The sequence below is a fragment of the Eutrigla gurnardus genome (assembly GCF_963514095.1).
Source record: "Eutrigla gurnardus genome assembly, chromosome: 8".
NCBI lineage: Eukaryota > Metazoa > Chordata > Actinopteri > Perciformes > Triglidae > Eutrigla > Eutrigla gurnardus.
In genome coordinates, this window is record NC_139922.1 from 26,271,729 (window position 1) to 26,296,144 (window position 24,416).

Genomic DNA, 24,416 nt, shown 5'->3' on the forward strand with positions numbered 1-24,416 from the left:
TACTGTTTTTGTCCTTAAGTGACACTGTTTACTTAGATTCAGAGGCTGTCCTTTTGACCTTTTACTTGATGAAGAAGTAGAACTAGTACTTCTATGTTTACCAGTCTGTTTGAAGTACTTGTAGTATAATCACATACTTCTGACACCTCTAATAACACGTAGTGTGCCTTGCATGTTGCTTTATTTCGGTTAGAGGCGCCATGCCTTGGTGTTCTACTTCCATTCTGTTTCTATTGTATACGTACACACTGTCAGGCCACACATCTGCAGCTGCAGAGGTAAGAAGTGAAGGATTTCAGGGAGGGACCGGGGGTAATTGGAGCGGGTAATTCCGAGGACCTGCTTTGACCCGCCTAGCAGCTCCACCTGTAAGGTAACACTCGGGCGGAGAGGCCTCAGGTCAGCAGGCTGTGAGAGATCCGGGGCGAAGACGCACCTGAGCTGAAGAGCAACCCTGGATTTAGTGGTTCTTCATGGCCGCCAGCCGCAGCGAAGTGAGTCTGACGTTGGTGCGCCGCGGCGCTGCTCTGGTGAACATTCCAGACGCGTGTGTTTCTTCTTCGTGTGCTAGTATCGCTGTCACTCGTCAGGCCACCGCCGAAACACGAGCCCAGGTTAGTAGACTAGCTGAGGAGGCAAGTCGTACCGGTTCCCCCTGGTCCGCGAACGCGAAGCTAACTTCCGTAGCGTCGTGATTCAGATTCAGGGGCGGGAGCTGCTGTAGTCTTGGTGACGGAGAGAGCTCCATCTCACCACGCCTGCCATGTTGGCGTGTTGTTTGTAAGATAACACCGAGGATTACATGCCAACGTTATCCTCGACACAACGGTGAGTTACGTTAACGTCGTTTTGTCTACGTCATCGAGAGAGAGAGAGAGAGAGACAGAGAGACATAGACAGGGCGGCGGTGAGCGCGTCGGCGGTTGGCCGGTTGTTTGTGTTTTTAACGGCTTCCATGTAAAACACGTTAACGTCAGTTTAATGTGTTTTATGTAGTAAAACGGAAGTTGGTGTATCGCGATGACCGCGCAGGTTTAATACAGAAGGACGCGGGTCAGCAGGTTAACCGACATGCTTCGTCCTCTGCAGGTGGAAGCCGACATGACTGGATAACCATCATCACAACTGGCAGCCTGTGGCCTGGCAAGTAGTACACGTACCAGTACATGTACCAGTATATGTACCAGTATATGTACCACACCAGACAACTACGATGCTCGGCTGTTAAAGGGGCCTTCATTCTCCAGCAACACGCCCATTAAAGGCACCTTACTGGGATTTCTTCCATCTGGATCAGAGTAGCTGGTGTGTGTGGCGATCATCACCAAGACAAGAAACGGATGTGAAGGATCATGGGAATCCTGCGCTAGCTCCCTCACACCTTTTTAAAGATAGAACTACAGGACCGAGGCAGGCGTCATGCACAGCCCCACGCCTGAAGTTGGGTCCGGGTACCCGAGTGGAACCGTGGCGGACAAAGACGCCAAGCCGGGGACGACCCTGGGGAGTGCCTACTCTCCGGTGGACTACATGAGCATCACCAGCTTCCCCAGGCTGCCGGAGGACGACACGCTGTCGGGGGAAAACACCCTGAAGTCACGCAGAGACGACGACAACGTCCTCAGTGAGCAGGATACAGGTGAGTTGGACACGGCTGCTACATCCGAGATCATGCTGCCACATTGGGGCCTCGGCTTTTGGTTCACGGTTCGGTACCTACCTCGTTTTTTGAGTCACGCTTCGGTACCTACCTCGGTTTTTGGGTCACGCTTCAGTACCTACCTCGGTTTTTGGGTCACGGTTGGGTACCTGCCTCGGTTTTTGGGTCACGGTTCGGTACCTACCTCGGTTTTTGGGTCACGCTTCAGTACCTACCTCGGTTTTTGGGTCACGGTTCGGTACCTACCTCGGTTTTTGGGTCACGGTTCAGTACCTACCTCGGTTTTTGGATCACGGTTGGGTACATACCTCGGTTTTTGGGTCACGGTTTGGTACCTACCTCGGTTTTTGGGTCACGGTTTGGTACCTACCTCGGTTTTTGGGTCACGGTTTGGTACCTACCTCGGTTTTTGGGTCACGGTTGGGTACATACCTCGGTTTTTGGGACACGGTTTGGTACCTACCTCGGTTTTTGGGTCACGGTTTGGTACATACCTAGGTTTTTGGGTCATGGTTTGGTAACTACCTCGTTTTTTGGGTCACGGTTGGGTACATACCTAGGTTTTTTTTAATCTGCAGTGGAAGGAGCCTGAATGCTGCGAGGAGAAGGACTCGCCCTCCAGTCCGTTTTTGTTTCGCTCAGCTAATCGACACATTCGGGTGGCGCGTGTAGCCTCCGATGAAGCAGACACAGATGTTTCCTGGTCCATTGACCTTGATTAACTAGGCTTAACCGCCTGCTGATACGCTGCCAAAACTTTCTGGGTCAGAATCGTGAACCCATAATTTCTGTTCCGCGTGTGCGAATAGTAAACAAACCGTTGTTTAGGTCACAGCGAACAGAAAGGATGTCTGAACCGAAGTCCTCTACCGAAAATCTCCGTGTACCATTGCTCCCCTACTTCAACCCGGCCTTTATTTTGATCTCAACTACCCACACATAGAGTTTCATGACTGTATCTGGCACCATTTTAATGCTGTCATTGTGACAAAACCTGGACACAGATGGGATTTATAAACGCCTGGTGCACCTGACAGGTGCCTCTGTGGTAGTTCCTGTTATGGTAGGTGTGTCCAGGACCACATTCTTCCACATGCAAAGAATCACAGGGTGAAACAATAGCAGCCACATGCTGGTTGCACAAACACTAAAGTCCAGTGTGTTTCTGGATGTGGATTCATCAAGCTGGATTGTTCTTTGGTCATATCTCAGGGAGTTGTTTGCACTTCTATCACAAATCATTTCTTAAGGCTGCAACTAATTACCGGCCACGACAGAGTGAGTCACACCCACTGTAACAGCAACTGTGTGGTTTTGAGTGCTGTGCCAGGAGTCCCTATGTCTTTACAGGTGTGTAGTTCAGATCAAAATGAATGCAGGATCTTTCACATCATTACAACGCCGAATCTTGTCTTCCATTTACTGTTGAGTCCATTTAATGTCAAGAAATCGTGAATAATTTCACTTTCCCAGAGCCTGGAATGTCTAGTTTTGGCTGATCAACAGTATAAAACCCAAATATATTCAGTTTGATAGGATTCAGGCATCATTTATTGTGATTATGCAACATAGCTTCACACATTTGCATCATAAGAAAAACAAAACAAATGCAGCAGTGCATTCCTGCAGTGCAATTAAACAAACAGCAGTAACATGATAATTACCTTGGCAGATATCATAACTGTCTAGACTGAAGGCTTATGTTCTACTGCAACAGGAGATCAGACAGCCAGGAGCATGCTGGGTAGTGTAGTAGCCCGTAGGTCCTAGCTGGGCGGTGTAGCTTCCATCTCAGCTGTCCTCCCTCTCCTCCTGCGGCGGTCGACTTTGCTTTCGGAGGCGTTTCATCCGGCAGGTCTGGCAGGGTGGTCGGCGGTGGGCGTTCAGTGTTACTAAGACAAAAGAAATGTTTAAACATGTCGTGAAAATCATGGAAGCTACAGACTGCAGCATATTTATGCTAGGCTGTCACAAAATGTTCACATTTGAAAAGCTGGAACCATTTATAATTATTTGTATAAAAATGACTGATCCACTATTCATATAAATGTGTATTTAAACTGCTACAGTGCTAATCTGTTGCTCTAATGGGTGCAGAATCCAGTCCATGTTGCTCTTTCCTGTTCGTTGAAAGCCTTTTGGTCTGTGTTTAACGTCCCCAGACCCAGATCTGTTTCTGAAGTCGGCTCGCCTCCAGCGTCTCCCCTCCTCGGCCTCAGACCTGGTGAGCCATGACATGGCATCCCTGCAGGAGACCAGCAGAGACCCCTTTACAGAAGACTGTGCCTGTCAGCGAGATGGGCTGACGGTCATCATCACAGCTTGTCTCACCTTTGCCACAGGAGTCACCGTGGCTCTCATCATGCAGATCTACTTTGGAGACCCACAGGTAGGCTTGTAGCTGGAGGTTGTAGGTCTTCTACATGCTCGGTTCCCTTTCACACAAGTCCTTTCAAAGGCGTGCTGACAGTCTCTCGCTCCTGTGTCTTCAAGATCTTTAACCAAGGGGCCGTGGTGACAGATGTGGCCCCCTGTACGTCTCTTGGCTTTCAAGTTCTGGAGAAACAGGGGTCCAGCGTGGACGCCGCCATCGCTGCTGCCCTCTGCTTGGGAATCGTCCACCCTCACACTTCTGGTCTCGGAGGGTGAGTGATAGAAACACGTTCATCTGGTCTGAACAGCACGACCACTGAGGCTCTCAGACTTGGAATGCTTTGTGCTCTGATGGCGTTTAGTGGTGGAGTTATGTTGGTGCATGACATCCGGAAGAACGAGACGAGGGTGGTTGACTACAGAGAGACGGCGCCGTCTGCCATCCGGGAGGAGATGCTGCAGACGAACCTGGATCTCAATGTAAGGCATTCTTTTCTGTGTATCCAGCACCGATGCTGGAATTTACTATTTGTTTCTGTATTAAAAGGGTTTTTGGGTGTACAGCTTATTAATAATAATTAACAATTCAATAAATCTATAGATATTTATTTTAGGGCTGCCCCCTTTTGATTAGCGAATTAGTCATTTTGGCGTTAGGTGACAAATGCTCTGTTTACACCAAACCTGAAGCAAATTGTATACAAAGTCAATGCAAAACACAAATAGATGTTAATTTGCATGGGTGGCGTGAAAGATGCAAATACACTAAATATTAAATACCTCGAGCAAGACATTTGCATGATGCTGTGTCACAGATCAGCGGTGAGATTCCCCTCCTGTTGCCGAATCACAAATGGAGGAATACATTCGGTCTGTGTTCCCCCAGAACTGTATGATAGAACCTCTTATTAGTCCAGAGACCAGACCAGAACATGTGGAGGAACCAGAGACTGTCTGTGGTCCCCCAGAGGTCTAGATAGTAGCTCACATGAGTCCAGAGACCAGACCAGACTATGTGGAGGAACCAGAGACTGTCTGTGGTCCCCCAGAGGTCTAGATAGTAGCTCACATGAGTCCAGAGACCAGACCAGACCATGTGGAGGAACCAGAGACTGTCTGTGGTCCCCCAGAGGTCTAGATAGTAGCTCACATTAGTCCAGAGACCAGACCAGACCATGTGGAGGAACCAGAGACTGTCTGTGGTCCCCCAGAGGTCTAGATAGACCTGACTATGTTGTCTCCAAACAACAAGGTCTCTGCTGTATTTATGTCTAGATGACCTTATATGGAGCCGCTACAATGTTAGCGTAGCCTAGCACCCATCAACCAGACTCCATTCTTGCAGACCTAACAAAGCATGACTCGAGTCTTTTTACTGATCACCCAGCTGTGCTTCACCAGCAGATGTGTGTCAGGCTATACGTAGTGAATACAGCTCGGTGAAATTTCACTTCTCATTTGGTGAGAACAGCGCAACATTTCATTAGTTGCTTAATCCATTTTTTAAATGCCTTAGAGAGGCATTTAAAAAATGCTAAATTCTAAACAGAATATTTAAAGTGGTGCTTTTGTGCGATTCTTTGTGGAAAAATCTTGTGTCCTTGAAGCTGCCATTTAGTCATCTACATGCTCACTTAGACATTCCCAGAATTCCTTCGTCACGGATAGCCCTAATGTTTTTATTTGTTCCATAGTGTTCTATAAAGCTAAGAAAGGAGTGGATGTGAACCAGCTCAAATTAAAGACACAACCTGGGAGACCACAGCAATAATCAAGGTTTAGAGTATTTAAATAATACTAAACGATTCAAAAATATACTGAGATATGAAGTCAGTCGTATCGGTGGTTAGACGAGTGAATTAATTTGTTTAAGTGTCATGTAGGCGAAGGATTAAGTAAAATCAACTGAACAAAAACACACGACCTGCTTGCTGGGAGGACAGACAGAGAACTGGTTTATCCAGCCCTGTGATTTAGACAGCTATGTGGCCAGTGTCCATTCTCCTGTTCTGCTTCTGTGGTTTTTAATCCAGCCTGATGTTGCCTTGCTCCTAAAAGAATGACCCCATCACTTCCATGCAGCTTATTAATGAAATGCTGGAGGTGGGCTGGTGCTCGGTATCAGCTGACACCCAAAGCCCAGGTATCTGTGTCGGGACTGAAAAGTCTGAGAACAGCCTTGTTGTTGTGTAGTCGTGGCGTTGATGTGCTTGCTGTTGCCTTTCAGCCCGGCCGGCTGGTGGGAGTCCCGGGCATGCTCAGTGGGATGCATCAGGCCCATCAGCTCTATGGCAGGTACGGCAGCTCCCACACACCTCCGTTCATTCTGGATTCTGGATCTTCCACATTCCTCTATTGGGTATAGATCCATTCGCCTTGTGGCACTCTACTGTCCCTAGTGCCACTTATAATACAAAGGATCTATTATTCTCCTTCATTTTGACTGATTATGTAGTTGTTACTGATTATTCTTAAGACACAAATAGAAGCCTATATTTATGTGAGGAGTGAGATCTCATAGTGAAATAATCACCCGCTGTGTTGTAATCACGACGCTGATGAACTTACAGAGCTAAATAACTATTGTGGAATATTATTTCTCTATGAAAGCCAGGATTTCAGAGTGTTTATGTCAGTTTTAAACATTTCCGTACTAAGTGCCAGTTAGTCAGTGTTTTGGTGACTCCCCAGAATGCCGTGGAAGGATGTGGTTTCCATGGCAGCAGAAGTGGCCCGACATGGCTTTAATGTGACTCATGACCTGGGTAGGTATAGTGTAACGCTGTGTCACGTTCACCACATGTGATGAAAAGACTGCAGATGTTCCTCACTCCCTCCCTCCCTCCCTCCCTCCCTCTCTAGCTGAAGCTCTGGCTAAAGCTAAGAACCAAAGCACGTCGGCAGCCTTTCGGGATTTGTTCCTTCCCGGCGGCCAGGCCCCCCCATCCGGGCTCTTCACCCGCCGCCTGGATTTAGCAGCCATCTTGGACGCTGTGGGGGATAAGGGGATGTCAGAGTTCTACAGTGGAAACCTGTCCCAGGAAATGGCAGCAGCAGTAAGGACGTCTTTCTTCTCTCTTTCCCCCTGTATCTGTAACTATGAATCCTGCATGGACCCACGGGCGTCCTCTCTCCTCCCTGTTGTACTTTCACCTCAGCTCCTTGGGTGACGTAATAATAAAGTGCCTAAAAAAAGGTTTATTCGTTATGAGTCACAAAATCAGTTTATTTAATCATTTTGTTCTTTGCATTGCACGGAGCAGATATTATCTTTTTATATTAGCAGTTCATATTTTAAGGATTTTTCCAAATTATATATTCAAAATGTACGGAATTTGGCATATAAATATAATTAAGAACTGTATACTTGGGTCTGTATGCAGACGTGGGAAGTAAAGAAGTACAAATACTTTGTTACTGTACCTTTTAGAATTTTCAGGTATCTGAACTTTGCTTATTTTTTTGACAATGTTTTACTTTTACTCCCTACATTTTAAGACAAATATCTGTACTTTCTACTTTAGTTTTAATGCTTTTTATCTCATCATATGGATACTTTATACTTTGATCATTTCAGTCTGTCCTTTTACTGGAGTAAAGAAGTTGAATCAGTACTTTTAGAACACAAGTATGTGTATTTCTACTTGAGTAGAGAACGTCTGTACTGTTGACACCTCTTTGACTTCCTCGGGATGACTTCCTCGCCATCCACACCTTGTCTCTACTTTTCTTCAGGTGAACACAAGCTCACTAAAAACATAAACTGCCTTTTTCTAGGTGCAAGCAAGAGGCGGCGTGCTCACAGAGGAAGACTTGGGAAACTACAGCACAGTCTTACAGCAGCCAGCAGAGATCACATATCAAGGTAAACACTGGTGGTGCTCTTAGCCTCACAGCTCCTTAAAGGAGAAAGCATGTGAGAACTGCCTTATCTTAATTAGGGGGGGGTGGACATGTTTAATATTATATATACCTCGCACGTGTTGAATTCACTTTTCAACATGACCTAAATACAAAAAGTGCAGGGAGCTATCAGCAGCATTTTTATAAAGCTGAACAAACAAACAAATTAATAAAATAGTTCCCTGAAGTTTATAAAATGTTATGTTAAAGTAATGGTTCGGAGTGAAATGCATCCTAGGTAATTTCCACCAGGACATCCAGCCAAATACCCCCTCAGAAGCATTTTTAGCGATGGTCAGCATCGCTAGGCTTAGTACTAGCGCTACGGTACAGAGGGTATATCTGGTAAATTACCCCACTAATAATGCATGGAATGTTACCAAACTTCTGCAGTAGTACACATAGGGTCTGTACTCACAAAACGAGGCATTTTAAAGTTTGTAAGTACACCAGGAGTTTATAAGAACACTTGCCTGATAGCTTCTATCCTCGGCTGCTAACGCTACGTAGAAGCCACTTCCATGTTTACCCAGCCGATGCCGTGACGCGAGTTTCCCACGAGAGTAAAAAGTTTTGCTGAATTTTTATTGATGCTTGTATTGTCAGGTTAACAAGTGTTGACCTGATAATACAAGCATTTATAAACATTTAGCGAAACGTTTTCATTCTGGATGTCATGGTGGAAATGACCTCGGGTGCATTTTACTCCGAACCATCACTTTAAGAAGAAGAATCCGGTTTAAGAGGTGCTCTCTCTTAAATTAAATTTAAACAGCAGATACAGTAAAGCTTTTTGTAATATGTCAGGCTATTTTTATTTTGCCACGGAAATCAGTCCTGTGATTGCTCTGTGTTCCTGAAGGACACCATGTGATGGCGGCCTCGGCCCCGCATGCAGGCGTCGCCTTGATCGTAGCTCTCAACATCCTGGAAGGGTACAACATCACCAGCCAGGTGCCCAGGAACAGCACCTACCACTGGATCGCAGAGGTAGCTGCACCGCCACACAGCAGAAACAGTGTGCAGTGGGAGTTTGGGACTTGGTAGAGAATTAATTTTGCACTCCTCTCGCAGGCTCTAAAGATCGCTCTTGCCCTTGCGAGCGGGCTGGGAGACCCCATGTATGACACTTCCATCCCAGACGCCGTCGCCAAGATGCTGAAGTAGTTATCCACAAATAAATGTATACATCCATTCCAGTTCAGTAAGGCGTTTCCATTTAACCCTGCCTTTCGTTTGTTCGCCGTCTCCAAGTAAAGAACACGCCTCCGTGCTCCGCCAGATGATCAGCGACTCTCAGGCCTTCCCCGTCGGCCATTACTCACCATCATTTACCTTGGAGACGGGCGCCGCGGCTGCCCAGGTCATGGTCATGGGCCCGGACGACCACATCGTGTCAGTCATGAGGTACCTTGTACTTGAACTGCTGTCTTAAAACACGAGGAAGGATGTGTTAAAAATGCCTTTACTATAGTGGCTAAATCATGATCTCCAGTGTTTTCCTTCGTTTCAATCTGTCATGTGATTATCAGGGTCATGTGATCGCCCCCACCTCTAACCGTTTGGTTTGTTAAATGCCCCGATGAACACCTGCAGTGGTGGAAACCTGTTTGCTCTGTTCATGAATAAGTCTCTATAAAAAGGCTTTTTAATAGAACTTTTTCCTTCTTGTGTACACAGAGCAAACCTGTTATCACTCTCCTGCTTCTAAACATTCTTTAAAACGGGCAGAGTGGATGGATATCACGGGGAAATGTGAACTCAGGCCAGTTATCTTTGTACTTACAGCTCTCTGAACAAACCCTTTGGCAGCGGGATAGTGACTCCTTCAGGAATCCTAATGAACAGCCAGATCTTGGACTTCTCCTGGCCCAATAAAACACAGGGCTCCACAACCAACCCAGTAATAATGCATTCTCTCTTGTATCTAATTGTATTGAACCAGTTGGCGTAGCTGCTCTCAGTCCTCATTTTTTTTGTTTTCCTCTGCTGTAGCATAACCGCCTCCAGCCTGGGAAGAGGCCCATGTCCTTCCTGATGCCCACAGCAGTGAGGCCTGCCGTGGGCTTATGCGGCACATATGTGGCCGTTGGATCGTCCGATGGAGAGAAAGCTCTCAGTGGCATCACACAGGTCCTTTAATTACTGGAAGAATTGATTCAAGTCATGATTGATTGTTCCATTTTGTGGAAATACAGTATATCTTTCTTTCTAACTCTTAATGATTGTCTATCTGTTATTCTGCATTCTGATCCTTCACAGGTGCTGATGAATGTTCTGTCCTCACGTAAAAACATGAGCGACAGCCTCGCTTATGGAAGACTCCACCCACGTCTGCAGCCCAACACCCTCTTGGTGGACGGTGAGTTTTTCCCTTCTGTTGTGTAGTTCGGTACAAATATTATATATAATATAAGTCACTTCTAAACCTTAGACACACCATGACTGCTACACCTGCTGTGTGAACTCACTCCGAGTGTTACTTTCTTCTCCCACAACGTTTGAATACCAGGTGTAAATGCCACCTTAATTCAATTTCCATCGTCCGTTCCATCCCGCTAACCTCCGATCGTCCTCTCTCCTACAGCTGAGTTCCAAGACGAAGACGTGGCGTTGCTGCGGGCCAAAGGACACCAGGTGGAGAGGAGAGGCGTTCTCTCATTGGTCGAGGGCACACGAAGAACCAATGACCTCATCATCGGTGTGAAAGACCCCCGTAGTGCTGATGCCTCCGCCCTCACTATGTCCAACATGCCCTAGTGCATCCCCATTACGAAGGGGTAAGAGTATCTCTGGACAGCCTGGGAGTCAGGAGGCTGCTCAACACACAATACACGAAACATAAGTTAAAACAGTCAGCATGTAGGATTCTCATTCTTTTTTTAGCTGATATAGGAACTACAAATGATCACCATTTCACATCCCGATGTTGGTATTCTCCCTCTCACGGCCTCAGTAACGTTCGGTCCAGTGTACATAGTGTTGAAAGTGTGTGTCCATGGTGTTCCAGTCTGCAGCCTGCGTCACACAGAGAATTCAGATGCACTTCAGGTCCACTTAAGGAAAGCAATACACTCAGGAGGCTGAGAGTGGATGTACTTTGTGGACATGAGGAAAAAGGAAAATGGAAGCGTCTAATTGCCTTTGAAGCTGTTTTCACAATGTCGACTTGGAGCAGGACATTCACGCGCGTTGCACTTTGAATGTATGATCAGGGATTCTGAGGGAAATTCATGACGAACAAATTGATTCTTTGCACAAATGGGCAGACATGAAGAAAGTAGTGACGCCACATCATTTACAACACGTGCATGTTTTTCAACTCTGCCACTGCCTGTTGCTGTTACTGCAAATAACACATGAGCTCACATGGAACGGTTGGTCTGGTTATGCTGTTTAAACCGGTTATTAAGCCTGACATTGTGACACCTAAACCATTCACTATCCTGCTCTTTGTGTGGTGTAACTGTGATTAGATGTTGTTTGGTACAGCTGCTGGAGTCACGTTCAGAATAACACAAACACAAAATACACAATTATCTATTGATTTCCTTCAACAACACTATCTGCTTCATTTTTACTGGTAAAATATTCCTAATGATAGAATAAGTGTATTTAAATACCTAATTTAAGAAATTTGCGTTATTTTTGTTCTTATTTAAGCTTGTTGATTACATGTTGTTTTTTATTTAGAGCAGGATACTTGTTTATAGAATGGGAATAAGATGGGTTGAATGTAATGTGTATTTATATGAAAATATGTTGGGCTGTGTACATTATTTCTACTGTTGTAACAATGCATTCAATCAGCTAATTTTAGATAGAGCCCCTGTGTTTAATTTTTGTGTACTTGTGTAATTATTTTAGGTGGACTATTTGAAATAAGAACCAACAGCTTTTGTAAAGCATTGCATTCTAAAAGCGGTTCAGTGTAATTCCAGGATGGCCCATTCTGGCCGATCAAATGAGCCAGTCGTTAGGCACTAATGTATATGACTGTTGATGCTTTTCTTCCCTGTAGTAGAGTACAATGCCTTAAGGCACACGTTTCCACACCTGCTGATTAAATCCATGTGCATTTGTATCTGATTTTAATTAAAATAGACACTGTCCAAACCCCAGAAATAAAATGTTTGCACACACCCCAATGTTAAAGAGTGTTTGCCATTTATTCTTTGACATACTGTAGAGTCAGAAGGCTTGTTCGTTGCAGATTCTAGGCTGGAAGGCTTTTTGGATGACTGGACTCTTAACGTTGATTGTTGATTTACTCTAGCCTTTTTGTTCCACGTTATTAATAAATGCCAAATTAGGCTTATGATACTTTTCTAGAATGTTAACCTAACATTTTAATCTAAATTGAAGATGCTTTGATTTTAAGGAAACGTGGCAGCTATTTGTTTACCATAAGGACATTTTGCTTCTTCCTCAAATGGGATTTTATTTTGACAAGCGACGCCGGAAACACTATGTTGTGGTTCCGCTAGCTTGACGTCGCTTCTCTGACTGGCTTGATGTTTTGTTAGCTAATCTGGCTAGCAGATGTCGACTGGTCGAACTTATTTTCAGATGAATATATGCGGTAAGTTTTTCTTGCTCTTTTATTGCGCGATTAATTCCTGGTGACACGTAGCAAGTTAACGTTAGCGAGTCGAGAAGCCAATAAGCTGCGTTTCAATGCATTCACGATGAATCAACTGCAGTGCTAACAAGCTAACGTAGCTAACAGCTAGCGTCTGCTAACTGGAGCTTTCCTTGACATTCATGTTCTGTCCTCTTCCGTAGCGCCGGTATCGCTCAGGAACGCGTTCATTTGAAGTGTGAGTGACGTTCACGCCGGTACGAATAATGCACGGTTACACAAAATAACGCCGTTGGTGTCGTTTTTACATTTCGCTACGTTAGCTGACGTTTGCACCCAAGGGCCCGTGCTGCTGCCGCGCCGATCGAGCAATCAGTGACGTAATGTGACGCCAGATGACATTAATGCCAATCAAACTGCATTTTAAGATAAATGTCCATAACACACACACACACACACACACGGCCCCTGTTGCAGACATGTCTGCTGTTAACTTACGAGTTCAACACAGTGACGTCACCGACGTAGAGGTGTTGATAACGTCATCTATTTACCTGGCGTGGATTTAGAAAAATAGTCATATTTTTAATGAAAAATGTTAATTATAGATGGAAACTTGCAACCTATAATACAGCATCTGATATGACCAGTTTCCACTACTCCAATACTGATTGTGATTTTGGGGACTGAGCCACTAGTGTTTCATGGGGATGGACTGGTGATCTCTCTCTCTCTCTCTCTCTCTCTCTCTCTCTCTCTCTCTCTCTCTCTCAGCATAAAACAGTTGAAACGCCTCCTGATAAGAGGGGAGCATGGCGCACCGACGTAGCCCACCTCTGCTGTCCCCGAGGACGGAGCACCTGGAGCCTGATGGTGACTCCGACAGGGACTCTGGTGTTGGGGAGGATGCAGGGGAGGATGCTGACAGTTGCCATGGCGGTGCGCTAACAGAAGAAGAGAACGCCAACAAGCACGATGGCACGGAAGAGAGCGTTGGGGAGGGAGCAGATTTTACCGTGTTTGTTGCCTTTCGAGGGAATATGGAGGATGAGGACTTCATGCTGAAACTTGACACAATCCTCAGTGGGATCCCAGACATGCTCGATATGGGTTAGTTTAACGTTGTTTAACTCTTGTTCACGCTGGACAGGAAACAGTACAGGCCTTAAATGTGCATGGAAACAAAAGGCCCACTAAAGTGGCTTGAAGAGAGTGCTTTTTTTAAAGAAGCATTTATCTTTATGGATGCAGTCAACCACTTTTGACACTAATCAAAGAGATTATATAAACAATATGTTTCATATTTGCACCTAATTTAGATACATTCACAGAGATTTGTTTTCACTTTGACTTTGCCCTAATTTTCATGTGCTTTTGTATATTATGGAGTATTGTGTGTCCATCCTTTTCTTTTCCTTCAACTGATTGTCTCTATTTTCCCCCCTATTTTGCATCAACTGCAATTTAAAACAACGTTCGTACCCCGTTTAGACTCCGAGAGGCTGCAGCCACAACACGTGGAGCCGTGGAACAGCGTGCGCGTCACCTTCAACATTCCTCGGGATGCTGCTGAGCGACTCAGACTGTTGGCCCAGAACAACCAGCAGCAGCTCAGAGACCTGGGGATTCTCTCTGTGCAGATAGAAGGTAACCACACAGCTGCCAAACACCACGTCACTTTCAAAGAAATACAAATATTGGTGAATTGTGCCCAATGTTTTTACCCCCTGATGGCCCTTATGAATAAAACATAGAAACTAGATCCTATTAAATGTTAAATCTGCATGTTTACCTTTTCGTCGTTCAGGGGAAGGGGCCATCAATGTGGCTGTGGGACCAAATAGAGGACAAGAAGTCAGAGTGAATGGACCAATTGGAGCACCTGGCCAGATGAGGATGGATGTTGGCTTTCAAGGGCCGGCTGGTCCAGGTATGAGCTTACTGAATCTATTACAAGTGGTCTCTAGTTTAGACCAACTAGACTGAAACGCTGCTTGCATATTGGACAGTAGATGTTTTAGTTGTAAGTAATAGTAGTTATTTTTGGAGAATGGGACAGGCGGTAGTTTGCAATCATTGATCATCTTTATTTCTAAACCCATGAATCCATAGACATCAAATGAAAAGACAAAATAGCTGAATGTGTTGCTTGTTTTCCTAAGTGTCTTAGCCGTTCATTAGATGGTGATTCTTAATCTGTTGTGTTCTTATTTAGTGTTTACTATCTTAATAAAGTTTCCACAGAATGATTTAGTATGCACATGTTCCCATAAGGAGGGGTGAGGATGGCTAACCCGGCGATGGTTCCCCCTGGGCCTGGTATGGCAGGTCAGGCTATGGTGCCAGGAAGCAGTGGACAGATGCATCCTCGTGTTCCCAGACCATCTTCACAGACAGGTTCAGGTCTTTATTTCTTGTACGTCAAATGATACATGTTGTACTTTTGAATGTCCTACAGCTCGGACTGTACATTAATGGGGTAATTTGCATCCTCCTCTCCCACAGATGTTATGGATCCGATGATGCCAGGTATGTCAGTTCAGCAGCAACAGCAACTTCAGCACCAACAGGCTGGTCCCCATGTCCCGGGCCCAATGCCTCCTCAGGCTGCCCATCACATGCAGGCTCTGCAGGGTGGGAGACCGCTGAACCCTGCTGCACTGCAGCAGCTACAGCAACAACATCACCAACAGCAGCAGGCCCAGCAGCAGGCTCAGCTCTCCCAGCTCGGGCCAAGACCTCCATTCAACCCATCAGCTGTGCCTCTTGGCTGGAACCAGCTGCCATCTGGGGTCCTCCAGCCACCAGCTGCCCAAGGAGGCCCTGCCTGGAGAAAGCCTCCACCCCAAGCCCAAATGGTTCAACGCCCACCCTCCCTGGCTACAGTTCAGACTCCCAGCCACCCTCCGCCCCCTTACCCGTTTGGTAGCCAGCAGGCTGGGCAGGTATTCAATACCATGGGCCAGGGACAGTTACAGCAGCAACAGCAAGCAGGCGTGGGTCAGTTTGCCGCCCCACAGCCTAAAGGCCCACAGGCTGGCCCTGTTGGAGTCGCAGGTCCGCCTAGACCCCCTCCACCACTTCCACCAACATCTGGACCGCAGGGCAACCTCACTGCAAAGTCCCCTGGTTCCTCCTCGTCTCCTTTTCAGCAGGGTTCACCGGGGACTCCTCCCATGATGGCTCAGAGGCCTACAACTCCGCAAGGTTTCCCCCAGGGTGTTGGATCACCAGGAAGAGCAGCCCTCGGTCAACAGGGTAACATCCAACAAGGATTCATGGGAATGCCCCAGCATGGACAGCCTGGGGCCCAAGTTCACCCAGGTAGGTTACCGTGGCAACCATTTCTTGATTGAAATGCTCAAAACATTTTTTTACCCTTATATATGGCATACTGTGTAGTGTTAAAGGACTCTGATGTCTCCAACAACAACATCAATGAATACTAATTACAGGCATGCCGAAGCGTCCCATGGGCTTTCCAAACCCAAACTTTGTCCAAGGTCAGGTGAGTGCCGGCACTGGTGGAGGAGCCAATCAGCAGCTACAGAGCAGCCAAGCGATGACTCACACAGGTAAAACATATCATAATCATAATTTCAGTTATTTAGTCATAACTTATAATGTTAATATTTTTAAATACAGTATTACTCACGCTGTTGAGTAATTTATGGAGTTTCTTGTGATGACAAAGCATCAGTCAAACTTAAACACTGTATGAGGAACATTGATTACTCAAACAAACAAGATTGCATAATTGGTACATGAAACAGTTTTTTTATTACCTAAAAACTATATATAATACTATATCATAATATATTGACTCCCAGCTATGTCGTAGATCGGTTGTTCACAGCAGAAGGTATAATAGCTTATTACATGTTGTGAAACCCATTTAAAGTTGTTTTTTTCCCTCCGTCCTACAATAGGAGTGCCCCCGTCAGCCTCCACACCAAACGTAATGCAGGGTCCACCCCATGGCCAGCCCAATGTTATGAGTGTACAAAATAGCATGGCTGGTCTGCCCCCTGGTACAACCGCTGGGCCTAGTATGGGCCAGCAGCAGCCTGGCCTCCAGACCCAGATGATGGGCCTCCAGCATCAGGTCCAGCCCGTGTCTTCCTCCCCCAGCCAGAAGGTTCAAGGCCAGGGTGGAGGTCAGACTGTCCTCTCAAGGCCCATCAGTCAAGGGCAGAGGGGAGGGATGACCCCACCCAAGCAAATGATGCCTCAGCAAGGCCAGGGGGTGATGCATGGGCAGGGTCAGATGGTTGGAGGTCAAGGGCACCAGGCCATGCTCCTACAACAGCAGCAGCAGCAGCAACAACAGCAACAAAACTCTATGATGGAACAAATGGTTGTCAACCAGATGCAAGGAAACAAGCAGGCGTTTGGAGGCAAGATTCCAGCGGGAGTCATGCCCGGCCAGATGATGCGTGGCCCTGCTCCAAACGTCCCAGGTAACATAGCTCAGTTCCAAGGCCAGGTTGTCCCACAGCAGATGACTCCGCAGCAGCAGCAGCAAATGGCTCAGCTCCAACAACAGCAGATACAACAGCAGCAACAGCACCAGTTGCAACAGCAACAATTACAACAGCAGCAGCAGCAACAACAACACCAGCAGCAGATGAACCAGCAACAGCCCCAGCAGGTTCCTATTGCTGGCAACCCTAACCAAGCTATGGGCATGCATGGGCAACAGATGAGGCTCCCTGCTGGTCATCCTCTTATCCAACAACAGTTGCAACAGCAGCAGTTACAGCAGCAGCAGAAACAACAGCAGCAGGCCATGTTACAACAGCAGCAGCAGCAACAGCAGCAGCAGCAACAACAACAGCAACAACAGGCAGCTCAGCAACACCCACATCCCTTAGGAGATCCTAATAGTGGGACAGGGGATTTGGGGGTCCAACAGCTGGTCCCTGATATGCAGGCACAGCAGCAGCAAGGCATGATGGGGGGCCCTCAGCACATGCAGATGGGAAATGGCCACTTTGCTGGTCATGGCATGAATTTTAACCCACAGTTTCAAGGTCAGATGCCAATGGGGGCGGCCTGTGTGCAGCCAGGAGGCTTTCCCGTCAGCAAGGATGTAACACTGACTAGCCCACTGCTGGTCAACCTGCTGCAGAGCGATATCTCAGCCAGCCAGTTTGGGCCAGGAGGAAAACAGGGAGCAGGGGGGGGCAACCCGGCCAAACCCAAAAAGAAGAAACCGGCGCGAAAGAAGAAGCCCAAAGACGGAGAACCACAGCAAGTAGAAGGACTTGGGTAATAAAGTATTAGTTGTTATTTTTTTGGGCTATGGTGGACAGTTGAGGTGAGTGTTTCATTGTTACATGAATTAATTGAGTCAGCTTCATTTGTTTATACTCTTAGTGGTCTTGATGTGGCTGCTGGCATGGAGGATCCTGAAATGCCAAATCTGGGTGGTGAACAGAGTTTGGGTTTAGACAACTCTGGCCAGAAACTCGCTGATTTTGCTAACAGGCCTGCAGGTAATTGATGTAGAATTAATCCATGTTGGCATTTTATCTGCATTCTGTTGCTGATTCTATAGTTGTAGCAACTTTAAAATATGCTTGACTTGTCAAAATGTGTACTTGTGTGTCTGATTTGTGTCTATATCCCTTAACCTAGGCTTTCCTGGCCAACCTGGTGACCAGAGAGTATTGCAGCAGGTACCCATGCAGTTTATGCAGCAGCAGCAGCAACAACAGCAACAACAGCACCAGCAACAACAACAACAGCAGCAGCAGCAGCAGCAACAACAGCAGCAGCAGCAGCAACAACAGCAGCAGCAACAACAACAACAAATGCAGCACCTGCAACAGCAGCAGCTACAGCAACAACAAATGCAGCAGCAGCAACAAATACAACAACAAATGCAACAGCAGCAAATACAGCAACAGCAGCAACAGTTACAACAACAGCAGATGCAGCAGCAGCAGATGCAACAGATGCAGCAGATGCAGGGTCTCCAGAATGCTCAAGGGCAGCAGGGGATGACAGGGCCGCAGACTCCCGCTCAAGGCCCGCCCCAGATGCATCCTCATCAGCTGCAGCAGCAACAACAACCGCAGCAGCAGCAGCAACAGCAGCAGCAGCAACAGCCACACCTGCAGCAGCAGGTATGATTATTATCATGTAGCTTCTTGACAGTGTTTGGTATCAACACAGTGGTTAACTGTTCTGGACACCACTATATCTTTACATAGCAAAAAGTTGTTCGCTGCTATATTAATGCTCTGCATTTCAAATTCAGTACCTTTTTTAATGGTAATCCCAATTTGACTTTTTAGCAACAACAACAACAGCAGATGATGATGATGCTGAAGATGCAGCAGGAGCAGGCAAAGAATCGCATGTCCATCCCTCCAGGAGGGCAGCTCCCTCCGAGGGGCATGGGCAATCCTCCCGAAGTGCAGAGGCTTCCCGTCTCACAGCAAGTCAACATGCCTGTAATGATTAGCCTTCAAGGACATGGAGGGGTACCGCCGTCGCCTGACAAAGCAAGAGGGATGCCCCTGATGGTGAATCCACAGGTGAGGGCCATTTGCTGCAACAATATATACATTTGAATCTCATGATGTGAATTTGACTTGAGTAAACTGTTCACGTTTGTTCTTGTTGTCCATCTAGCTTGCAGGCGCTGCACGCAGAATGTCCCATCCTGATGTAGGGCAGGTTCCTCAAGGCACTGGATCTGAAGAGGCCATTGCAGGGGCCCACCCGAAGCAGCCAGGTGGCCCAGAAATTGGGCTGCATCCTGGGAATGGAACCCAACAGATGATGGTCAATCAGGGCTCTAACAATCACATGGTAAAACAAGGCCCTGGTCCATCACCAATGCCCCAGCACGCTGGAGCCAGTCCCCAGCAACAGTTACCAAGTCAGCCTCAGCAAGGAGGCCCCATGCCTGGCCTTCATTTCCCCAATGTTCCCACAACCTCACAGAGCTCCAGGCCCAAAACTCCCAACAGAGCCAGCCCCAGGCCGTACCACCATCCCCTCACTCCAACTAATCGTCCACCCAGTACCGAGCCCTCCGAAATCAACCTTTCACCCGAGAGGCTAAATGCTTCCATTGCAGGACTGTTTCCTCCCAAAATCAACATTCCTCTGCCTCCCAGGCAGCCTAACCTAAACAGGGGCTTTGATCAGCAAGGTCTTAACCCAACAACTCTGAAAGCCATTGGGCAAGCCCCTCCCAGTTTAACTTTACCAGGCAACAATGGCAATGTGGGTGGAAATACCACTAACACTCAACAGCCTTTCTCTAATGTCACTGGAGTAGGAGGTGCAGGCGCTAAACAGGACAAGCAGCCAGGGGGGCAGGCTAAGAGGGCAAGTCCTAGCAATAGTAGGAGGTCAAGTCCAGCCTCTAGCCGGAAGTCAGCCACCCCAAGTCCAGGGAGGCAAAAGGGGACAAAGATGGCCATCACCTGCCCTCCCCCTCAGCAGCAGTTGCTCAGCCCTCAGGGGCAAACAATGATGCTTAGCCCTACCTCAGTACCACCAAATCCAGTATCCATGCCTTCACAAGTGAGTGGGGCCATTGAGGCACAGCAGTCCCAGAGCACCTTTCACGGGATGCAAGGTAACACTGCTGAGGGAATCCGAGACAGTCAGGGAATGGTGACGGCAGAGCAGCGACCGATGCCTCAACCCCAGCCACAGCCTTTGAGGGAGTTATCAGCTCCCAGAATGGCAAGTCCCCGTTTCCCCATGCCTCAGCAGCCTAAACCTGACGTGGAACTGCAGGCTGCCACAGTTGATAGGCTCCAGGCACAAACAGCACCGATGCAGGAGTCCGAGGTCTCACCTACTCTCAGGGCAGCTCCAACCTCCCTCAACCAGTTACTGGATAACTCGGGTATAACTCTTCGGCCCGTTCAAAGTAATACTGTTATGGCAAAGGACAGCCCCAAGTCGGCTTTGGACCCGGAGAGGCCACCCAACAGTAATTCCCAGAGTACAGATATGGCAGCTGTTGTCGCTACTACTGCCAATATAAATGTATCGGAAGCTAAACCCAAACCTGCTGTCCCAATCCCTACCAGCAGTCCTAACTTGCATCCTGTTTCAATTTCAAGCTTGCACCCTAGCACTAACATGACCTCTAAAACAACCCCAAGCCTTAGTCAAAACCCCATCTGCAGTCTTGGTGTCAATCCTAGTCCGAATGTAAACCCAACACCTTCCATCTGCCCCACTCTCAGTACTAACACTAACGCCACCACGAGTGCAAGCCCCAACCCAGCCGCTTCCTGTCAAAGCAGCCCTGCCTTGACTGTTAGTACCAGTTCTAACTCCAGCTCAGCTCTAAACCCATTAAGTGCAGCTCTAAAACCAAGCCCTAGTCCTAAACCTGTGGCAAGTGTTCACTCAGTCATACAGATCCCTGCCTCTTCTAGCGCAATTTCCCCCAACCAGATCACTGTGTTTGTCACCTCTAACCCCATCACCTCTGCCCCCACTCCCCAGGTGCCCACATCTATGGTCTCCACCATGGTGGCTGTCCCCAACAAGAACATTAGACCTCAGGACATCCGGCATCAGGCCCCTATCCCCCGACCTCCTCAGTTTATTACCACCACTCCTGTATTTATAAACCCAATTTTCCAGGTCCCAGGTTCATCTGTGGCACCCAATACCACAATGGTATCCCAGTCGGTCACCATGATGGGGCCGATCCAAGTATCCGCTACTAACATCCAACTTTCTGCTGCCCCAAGCACCACCCAGTCCTCAGGGGCTAACATGACCAGCACTCAGCCTACCAGAAGTGTTGTTGGACAGGTCCAGATTGCCACTAGTGTGTCCACATCAGTGCCAGCTGGTACTCCCCCAGCTCCTCAGCAAATTAACCAAGTTGCTCCCAAAACAGAAAATCAAGTCGAGGCAGGTTCTGTTCAGAAACCGAGTCCCCCAGTCCGGCAGCAATCCCCCCATCCAAGCCCTTCAGTGTCATCTCCCTTTCAGCCACCCCTGGTTTCTCCTCCTCTCTGCTCCAGTCCCGGGGCTGCGAACACTATCCGAAAGAGCCCCATGTCACCGCCCCCTACTGCCCAGGTGAAAAGTAAACCTGCACAGGCTCCTGCAGCTGTTTCTGGTCAAGCTGACACCCAGCAGAGTCCTGCAGAAAGGCCTGCACAGGGGCCCACCGGCCCTGCGCCACCACAGGTCTTGCACCCTTCTGCTAGTTCTGCCATGCAGATTGAGGCACTAGCTACCCATACTACTACTACTGCTGCTGCTGCTGCTGTTGCTCCAAACAACATTACCCCGCCTGCTGTCTCCTCTACCATCCCGGCTCCCGGCCAAGTGGCTGTTCCTACTCAGATTATTGCTCAGGCTCCGGTGCCTACACCAGCTTCAGTCTCCAACCAGGCCCGGGTCGTCACTTCTCAAGCTCCTGTAGTCTCTGTAGTTGGTGCTAGCCCTGTGGTCTCTTCTGCTACCGTGCTGTCTACGGTTTCTCCTGGACAAAGTCCTGTACCGTCCGTTGTTCCAATTGTTGCTGGATCTGGATCTGGACCTGTTGTGGAGGTTTCCCCTACCACATCCTCTCCGGTTGCTAACACCAGTGGAGTTCCCCCAGCTCAGGCTGACCCCCCAGCGATGGAGACCCCCGTGCTGCCAGCTGCTACATCGGCTGAAACCACTCAGACCACCCCAGGTAAACTGTCAAGTAAACGGAGTAATGATCAAATTCTGTCTATGATGGTTGTCAGTGTCATTCAACTTTAAATGTTAAGCTTTGCTTGGTTTGTATATTTACAACGAATATTTGGTATTCCTGTTTCTTTTCTCAAAAAGGAAAACAGTTTGTGAACTGGTGGTAAACCAGTTCACAAACTGTTGTGATGGAGCAATCAGTAATACATATTCCTTACTAATCATTTGTTGCATATTCAAATGTGTCAGATTAACGGTTTAATGGTTATTCCAGTACCCGTTCAACAAGTCCCCCAGTCCCAGGAAACTGTTGCCAGTGAGAAGACGGGTAAGTGTGGTTATCTTTGTTTTTAAGAAAAAGAAATCTTGTACTTTGGGACATATAAATGAAGTCTTTGTTTGTCTTTTGTCCTGTTCAGGTGAAGAGGTCTCGGCCGGTTCTGAGCAGGGGTAAGATTCCTCCTCACATTTGTGTGAAGTGCTGTATTGTTGATTAGCTGTGTGATGCTTCCTGTGCTGGGGTCTGTGAAGGTGTCCCTTACTACTTATCTCTGAAACGTTGGCCTAGTCTTAACACCTGCGCTCTTGAAGCAGACATGCTTAGACTCAGGGAGTTCATTTGGTTGTCCAAGGAGGTACATGGTGAAAACAATGAGCCACGTGGCCTCAGCACTTGGTATGTATGATTGGCATGCATCAATATAATAAACTAATGCATGTCGGACCTTTAAGAGAGCCTATCAAAGAGCAAACTGCACGACTCTCCCCTTTTTTTTAGCCACATCTCTTTTCCTGGTTGTTGTCATAATATGGTGGGGGAAGTGACGCCATGTTTGTTCAGCACAGTTTATAGTTTACCGCTGTTTTTCCACTTCTATCACAGATGGGCAAAGAAAAGAAAGACGCCCATCAACTTAGTCCCAAGGTATGTATTTTAACATGTTTGCGCTGCAAAGACACGATGCAGTGATCATGTCGACGTAGCCGATGCTGTCGGGATGAAGATGGACAGTATCTGTGGTAGACGAGGAAAAACAGCAGTCCTGAGTGGTATTATATCTTTCTCTGAGTAGAGCAGAGTTGACTCCCACTCGTGCCTCTTTGCTAACGTGCCCTTGTGCCGTCCTTCTTTCTTGTCCTTGTTGTTTCTATCCGGTGCTCCCAGGGCTGCTGTGGAGAAGCCCAAGGGGCCGAGCAGACGGAGCTCCCGGGCGGAGAAGGAGGTGGAGGAGGAGCCAGTAGCAGACAGCGGCATTAGGAAGAGATCGGCCAGGCCTGGAACCAGTGCTGCTGTAAAAGGTAACTTCAACACACCAGCAGATTTCAAATCAAAGCTTAACACGTGGCTCGGCTGGGCAATGTATACAGAGGGGGGCAATATTCAGAGAAGTACTCAGAATTTGGATATTTTCTGAGTTTTAAGTGGTAATTTCCAATAGAAAACACGAGAAGTTCCTTATTGCTAAATATGATTGCAAAGTATAATTTGAGTAGGTCATTCACTGCAGGCATCGTACACAACAAGTGAGTTCGGTTTTTTTCTTGCAAATTTCTGAATTTATATTCACAGAGAATATTCTAAATATTCTTCTTAAATCCACTTAAATCTCTGAAAATATCCACGTTTTTTTTCTCTCAAATGTTTTAACCTAATGCGTGTGACATTGGTAACTCTGTGTACTCTTTATTAACAGAGACTGGAGCGAGCCCCACCCAGGCCAAACGAAGGAAGTCTAAATAGACCTGTGACCTGTACTGTAAATGTTTTATTTTTGTTTCCCGCTGTGAATCAGTTAATATCCGGTTTCTCTGTCCCACATTATGTTGTTTTTTGTTTTTCAAAGGACCGGGAGAAACATGTACAGATTGTTTTAAAGAAGAATCATGCTATCGTTGGTGCCCCGTGCTCATTATGTGAGATTGTAGTTAGAATGCGTGCAATACGGTATGTGTTAGTGTGAATGTGCTTTTTTTTATATATTAAACGCTGGATTAATCACGTGAAGACTGATAATGGAGCTCGTCATGATTTGTATCATTATGTTGTGAAAAACTGAATTAAATTTTCTACTGCTTTTTTTTTTTTTTGTGAAAGTGCAACACGTGTAAAAGTCGGCCTCGTTTGAATCGTTAGTGATGGGCTTAGTTAAAGGTGAAGACACTATACATAACAATAGTGTAAGTTGCACCAAGTAGGAATACTTTGTTACTGTAGAA

At 47.1% G+C, this 24,416-nt stretch overlaps 2 protein-coding genes across 7 annotated transcripts; both read left to right on the forward strand.

Annotated features, from left to right (window-relative positions):
- Positions 1–331: 331 nt before the first annotated feature.
- Positions 332–12,076, forward strand: ggt7 (gamma-glutamyltransferase 7). 2 transcript variants are annotated; one of them, XM_084014599.1, is made up of 16 exons: positions 332–494; positions 1,090–1,639; positions 3,823–4,049; positions 4,154–4,305; positions 4,396–4,513; positions 6,261–6,328; positions 6,725–6,798; positions 6,896–7,089; positions 7,811–7,898; positions 8,799–8,926; positions 9,011–9,099; positions 9,191–9,343; positions 9,725–9,839; positions 9,932–10,069; positions 10,199–10,298; positions 10,524–12,076. In XM_084014599.1, the coding sequence occupies exons 2-16, from the start codon at positions 1,420–1,422 to the stop codon at positions 10,694–10,696; spliced, it is 2,037 nt and encodes a 678-aa protein (XP_083870725.1). In that variant the 5' UTR covers positions 332–494; positions 1,090–1,419; the 3' UTR covers positions 10,697–12,076. The 2 variants fall into 2 exon arrangements, with proteins under 2 accessions (XP_083870725.1, XP_083870726.1); XM_084014600.1 differs by lacking the exon at positions 332–494 and adding an exon at positions 678–828.
- A 321-nt stretch (positions 12,077–12,397) lies between these two features.
- ncoa6 (nuclear receptor coactivator 6) lies at positions 12,398–24,276 on the forward strand. 5 transcript variants are annotated; one of them, XM_084014557.1, is made up of 17 exons: positions 12,398–12,518; positions 13,293–13,628; positions 14,010–14,165; positions 14,326–14,448; positions 14,793–14,921; positions 15,024–15,842; positions 15,974–16,093; positions 16,448–17,789; positions 17,898–18,016; positions 18,159–18,649; positions 18,821–19,063; positions 19,161–22,200; positions 22,474–22,527; positions 22,619–22,649; positions 23,083–23,124; positions 23,365–23,498; positions 23,894–24,276. In XM_084014557.1, exons 2-17 carry the CDS (start codon positions 13,331–13,333, stop codon positions 23,938–23,940), a joined length of 7,188 nt encoding a protein of 2,395 aa, XP_083870683.1. In that variant the 5' UTR covers positions 12,398–12,518; positions 13,293–13,330; the 3' UTR covers positions 23,941–24,276. The 5 variants fall into 5 exon arrangements, with proteins under 5 accessions (XP_083870683.1, XP_083870685.1, XP_083870684.1 ...); XM_084014559.1 differs by having other exon boundaries at positions 14,793–14,915; XM_084014558.1 differs by having other exon boundaries at positions 14,796–14,921.
- The last annotated feature ends 140 nt before the right edge of the window (positions 24,277–24,416 follow it).